Consider the following 6,213-nt stretch of genomic DNA (forward strand, 5'->3'; position numbering starts at 1 on the left):
CTCCTTCATTATTGTACAGATACGAACTTATTTATGTTACTTAGCAAAACTATGGTCGTTTGATATAAGCTACGAGAGAAGAGGAGCCTTATTGTCACAATTATCAACTTCTAAATTCATCGTGTAATTGCACGACCAATTTATAATCAAGGAAGAATCTTATTGTCATCTACCCATCCAACGCGAACCCGCACAGATACCTTATCGATGATTGGTTGAAATTGTGGTTCCATCGCCAGTACGAATCACGAAGCTGATACTGTACCGCTTCCCATAATTAAGTCACTCTAACCGTTTGATCTGACATCGGACGGTGATGCTGGCGGCACGAATTGGCTGACACATCTTTCCCACACGTCTACCCAACTACCCACCGACCGTCGTCTATAGAAATGTTTTCGCCTCATTTTCGTCTGTGTGTGGTGGAAGCTGCGGGGAGGCCAAACGAAGCCGATCCCCCGTTCCAGGATGTCGCCTTTCCTCCCCCTAAATCGATCGCTTATTCCTTCCTGCCTCGCCTCTCTCTGATCCTCTTCGATCTCCTTCCGCTGTTTCTCCTCCAAATTTCTTATTGCATACTTCTCGGTTTCTAGGTTTTCATTCGCGGTTTGCCTCTTATTTGAGGTGAACCCTAACCCTAGTTCTTCTTCTGGGTCATGATTTTGAAGCGATAGAAATCTCATCCTGGTTGAAGAGTTAGCGTTGTTCTTTCCTTTTTATTTATTTTGGGATAGGGCTCTTCTGTTCCGTTCTTTTGTCGAGGTTTAGTGGAAAGGATTGGATTTGCTGCTACGATTTGGGGAAAAGAAGGAATCTTTACTGTCTTGGAATGGCAGATTAGGAAAATGAGAGCAATTGCAGGAGATGGATCTGAATCTTTACCTGGGCTTGCCTCGTTCGCCTCGTTCTCTCGGTGTTGGTCTCGGTTCTGACCTCGCTCTCAGCTCATTGCCCCTGTTGCCATCTTCTTACACTTCTGTCCAGGACAACCAAGCTCCGACTCCCATGTCGGGTGTCGTGGAACCATCGGATTCCCACCCCCCATACTCTCCATCACATGCTGAGTACATCCCTGACCTGCCGGCTGTTCTGCTGTCTGATATAGTCGACAACCGAGAGTACACCCCGTACCTCCCTGCTTATGAACGATATGGTCCGTCGTTCTTGCCCGTTCTACCAGAACCCGATACCCCATATTCTCCTCCCGGCGTCCAACCCCTGCCAGCTGTGGAGGAACCTGATGAGACTGCAGTCCCGAACGTGGACTCACATATGCCGTATGATCCTGCAGCTCCACCTAGGCTTGCTGATGAACCCATAGCCTATTCGCCACCTTATGTTTCTGGATCGACGGATCCACAAGACCATGGAGCAGCCAGCTTTAGCTTTTACCCATCAATTACCACAGAAACAAGTGAATTTCTCTGTCCGGAAGATGGATCCTCTTCCAGGCCTGAGCGCCTTCGATGCCCTGAATATCGTTTCAGAAGGCTGATTGAGTCCAGCCATCGATGGCCAAACAGACGGTTTAGGTCTTCGCTTCCACCTGCTGGTGAGAGGTTCCGTTTTGGTTCGCCGTCATTGCCTAATCCCGAGCAATCGGTGCATGATGTTTTAGACTCCCAAAGACCTCCAGAATGCAACGGGAAGCATAAAGTGATCGCCGAAGATAATGCAGCGGAGACTTCTGGAGAGGAGATGGAAGAGAAAGGCAGAAGTGCTGCTAACTTTGAGTGCAATATCTGTTTTGATATGGCTGCTGAACCTGTTGTTACTTCATGTGGACATTTATTTTGCTGGTCGTGTTTGTATCAATGGCTGCATGTCCATTCGGATCATAAGGAATGCCCTGTATGCAAAGGAGAGGTAACTGAATCAAATATCACACCTATTTATGGTAGAGGGATCTCGCAACCTAATGTTGAAAAGAAAATTGAGGAAAATGGTGAATCAACTCTAAGAATTCCACCAAGACCAGGTGGAAATAGATTTGAAAGCTTTAGGCAGCAGTTACGCCCAGTTTCACGGAGGTTGGGTGAAGGACTTGCAGCAACATGGAGACGAATTATAGATCAACACATGCGTAGTGGAAATAGTTTTGACGCATATGCAGACCCAAGCCTGCAAGAAATATTTGACAATGTTCATCGTAGAGCTCTTAGTAGGCTAAGAGAAAGAAGAGTGCAAAGAGGGGTGAACCGTGAAAGTGGATCTATAACTGGAGAGGTCAGAATGCCTGAAAACAATTTGCGAAACAATGCAAATTCTATTTTCCAAGATGGAGTTGATCTTTGGCAGCGGTTTTCCATGTATGGCATCGACACAGACAGATTGTCTGCTATGGCCAGTAGTATTCGTAGGGTGGTTGGACGATTAGCTAGTAACACTAATGGATTTGATGCATCCACCCCATCTGTTGATCCTCCAAATCTCGAACCGCTGGTGACTGGGCCTCGTGTTGAAGCAGCCTTGACTGTGGACCGGTCCTCTGTGTCAAGCACTATGGCAGTGATACAGGGGGATGTTGCTTCTTCTGATGCTCTTGCAGAACCAAATAGTGTGGGATCTTCTCGGTCCATTAGAAGGAGAGGTAGAAGTAGCACCTCTGGTTCTTTTGATGTTGATGGAGGCCCTCTGTTTTCACGTAAAAGAAGAAGGCTGAACTGAATCTCTTGTTTTTTATATCTCCTGCTTATACACCTCTTGATGTATTTGTGTGCTTAGCCAGTGCAGTGTTGTTGTTAGTTATTTGAATATTGTTTTTCTTAATGGGTTGAATTATCATGGGATCATCTTGCCATTTGATTTTCTTTGTTCCATGCTATTACACCCAGAGCAACTTGTACACTGGAAATTTGCACAACTTTGTTGCTGTATTACAATGTTGGTGACTAGTTCCTTTCAAGCACTTATCAAATAAAATAAAGAATCGATGGTTCTGAAGGTTTCTAATGTTGTTTTTTTCACAATTCTGAAGTATGTTATTATGGATACTGCAACCTGTTTGGTAGCTCGGGATGAGGAATTCTCAATTTTGTTGTCAAAGTTCTCTTCTTTCTCTCCTAGACTTGTTTGAAGTTCCAGACTATACTGCATAAACCTCTACTCTTGTTTTGATGTCTTAGTTAAGTGCTTGGATTTGTTTGTTTCTTTTATCCTTCTCGTCTCCACTGAGATCAGTTGATTTCTTGGTTTGCCTTGGTCTCTTCCATCTGCCAAGATGGCCGATATAGTTGATACTGAAAATTATGGCTTAAAGTATTGGCTGACATAGTTGATGCTGAACATTATGGCTTAAAGTATTGTCCTCCAAAAGAATTTAACTTAATTGACATCATCCATCTATTTAAAAGTAGCTTATTGGTTAGCTTGTCATCTTGAGCTCACGGATGCAAAACCATCCTAAGCAGGCTGTCAACCATTGGGAACCACTGCCTTTATGTATGAGGCAGGGGAGGGCTCATTATAGGTTAAATGAACCTCAAAAGTCATAGTTACCCATTGATATTTCTGCAAGTATTCTAGTTTGCAATTGTAGTTATATCTAGTACATTGTTTCTATGGGCTTTGATGGGGTGGCCGAAGTTGTATAGTTTGATGATATGTGCTTTTGTAGAGTGCTTTTATGACCATGATGAATAGAGAAACATTTGTATATTTGCATGTGAATATCACTCTTGAATGTCTAAATTTTTGTCTGGGAACCATTACTGGTCCTTGTATGCCTCATAGTTATGACCCATGATAATTGTACCCTGGAACCCGATAAGGATTCTACATCCTAGTCTGCGGTGCGGCACTCTGGATCATGGTTCTACACAATCCGGATTGTGGTGATACACTCTGGGTCTCTTTTTCCCCTAGTGAAATACAAGTAAATCGCATAAGATATTCCTACTCCAAATTGCACTAAATAGTTAAAAATAAGGAAAACACCAATATTCAAATTCATGCCATCAAGCGCACCATGCTACAAAGTATGCGTTGTTTCAGCATAAAGCTCTTATTTCAGTGTGTTCGTCACACTGGAATGGAAATGCCAGCATTCTATTCGAGAGTGGCATGGTTGACATTTGTTATTGTCAGTAATGCAATTTCATTAGTAAAATTGTGAAAGAATACAGAAAAAAGAAGACACGGTTGTTATCAGTCATCATAAAAAATGCTTATCTTGCATGGTTTAACTGCCATGCTAAATTGCAGTCCACTATAATTGCTCTAGGTCAAGAAAATCTAACAATTCTTAAATATTGGACACAAGCATTGGTAGATTACTTGAGTTGGGTTATCGTGGTCCATGGGGTAAGCAGTTTTTTAGTTAGTGAGTTTTTTTTCTTTTCTGAAACATCATTATTGTGAATATAATGATACATCGTCATGGCCTAGTAAATTGCTTTCATAGAGAATCTGTCTAAACTAACTCATCTTTGGATATATTTTCTTGTCAGGTCTCTTTGAAAAGAATGAATAGAGAGATTATTACATTTTAATATTTGTAATGGATGTTCAGAAGACTGGAATATTAGATTTTCACAGGTTATCTTTTTGTTCTATAGCCTCTTGTAGAACAAATCATTTATCATATTTTGAGTTGTAACCCTTTTGTGACAATAGTTTTGCAAAATCCATAAAAGAATATGATACACTGCCAATGAGTTTAGCATCTAATAGATGGCTTTAAATTGTGCCTTGTGCATCACATTGATAAGAACCTCAATAGCTATCTCATTGCTGTGAGCATAAATTTATTCATTGTTTGTCTTGTGTTTGATTTGTGAACATGTGAATTCCAAATTTAGATGAATCATTAGTTATTTTAGCCATCAGCTAATCAACAAACCTCCCATTTCCAGCTCTGGCAGAAGGTTATGCTGAGAAAGATGTTTATTAATCTATAATTTGTTATCATATTTTCTCTCCATTTACTTGATTGTATCAACCATAAAGTCTTCCTTTCTGGGAAAGCGCGCCAAGGAGTTTCACAATTCAGTTATGGATGCATACTTTTTTTCTGATGCTCATTCTATTTCGCTTTCTTTCCCAATTTTGCAGGGACTCTGGATTTTATTCAATTGTAGGTTGTCATACATCTGCTAGTTTAATCATATCTGGATTTTGCTGGTTTTATTCTTTTACTGTATTTACTGCTTTCTAAATGTATTTTTACAAGTCACAGGGAAAGTCTACCATGGAGTTTCCCAGGTCAGTGTTTGGCCGTAAAGGTCAGTTATGGATGCATATGTATTTTCCAATGCTCATTCTATTATGCTTTCTTTCCCAGTTTTACAGGGACTATGGATTTTATTCAATTGTAGGTTGTCTCACATATCTGCCAGTTTAATCATATTTGGATTTACCTAGATTTTTTTTCCTGTATTTCCTGCTTCCTAATTGTTGATGTTCATTTAGGTGCTTTATTCTTTCTTTTTTCTAAATCATGTGCTTTTTTGTGATGATATATCTAAATACTTCCTGTACAAAAAAGTCAAAAAGTTTTCAAGGCAGTCTTCTTTTCCTTGCTGACCTCGTTTCTGATTTTGATGTAATTGAATTGCTTTCATTTGTGTTTTAATCATGTTCCTTTTTTGTGAGTCTCATTAATGTGTGCAAATGTTTTCTGTGAAAACTAAAAGCTGCTTGTGGAGTGTTGTTCTAATTGGTTTTGTTTTTTTGGATTACTTCTGACAGGTGAAACTTTGGTTATGAGCTCACTGTGCTGTGCAGATCTGGAACCTGAAATATCTGAGTGCAAAACTTCACTGTCAAGCCACTTCAGGATTAAATTGTTGAAGCAATGAAGCTAAGGAGTTAAAGGTGAACGATGAAACTTTTCAACTGGTACAATAGTGCTCTTTCTTTAAGATAATAAGTTCAAAACTATGATTATATCTTTGATTGGACTACAAAGAAGTTTGCAAGTCCCCCACCATCATAACATTTTCCACCTATGTTCAGCACGGTGTAACTTTTAGGCTTTTTGCTAGTTTTCTGTACAACAATACTGATGCTTATTGTTGTGGGTGTCACAAGCAAAAGAAGTTTCTACTGACATTGTAACTGGAATTTCATGCCCAACATTCTTATAAATATTCTAGATTCAGTCCTTGATGATATAGAATTTTCTTACTATTCACATTTTGGTAGCTTCTTGTACCTGTAGCAAGTGTGAATCTCTGAAGTTCTGTTGAACCATATGTCCTTATGAAGATGGTT

General features: G+C 40.1%; 1 protein-coding gene across 1 annotated transcript; it reads left to right on the top strand.

Moving 5' to 3' along the window:
* Positions 1 to 412: 412 nt before the first annotated feature.
* On the top strand, positions 413 to 2,805 carry LOC135632308 (uncharacterized). The gene has a single exon (XM_065140768.1). The coding sequence runs from the start codon at positions 865 to 867 to the stop codon at positions 2,665 to 2,667; it is 1,803 nt and encodes a 600-aa protein (XP_064996840.1). The 5' UTR covers positions 413 to 864; the 3' UTR covers positions 2,668 to 2,805.
* The last annotated feature ends 3,408 nt before the right edge of the window (positions 2,806 to 6,213 follow it).

The sequence above is a fragment of the Musa acuminata genome, chromosome BXJ1-3, assembly GCF_036884655.1.
Source record: "Musa acuminata AAA Group cultivar baxijiao chromosome BXJ1-3, Cavendish_Baxijiao_AAA, whole genome shotgun sequence".
Lineage (NCBI taxonomy): Eukaryota > Viridiplantae > Streptophyta > Magnoliopsida > Zingiberales > Musaceae > Musa > Musa acuminata.

Excerpts from the sequence above, each read along its gene's own strand:
- LOC135632308 (XM_065140768.1), top strand. The coding sequence starts at position 865 with ATGGATCTGAATCTTTACCTGGGCTTGCCTCGTTCGCCTCGTTCTCTC.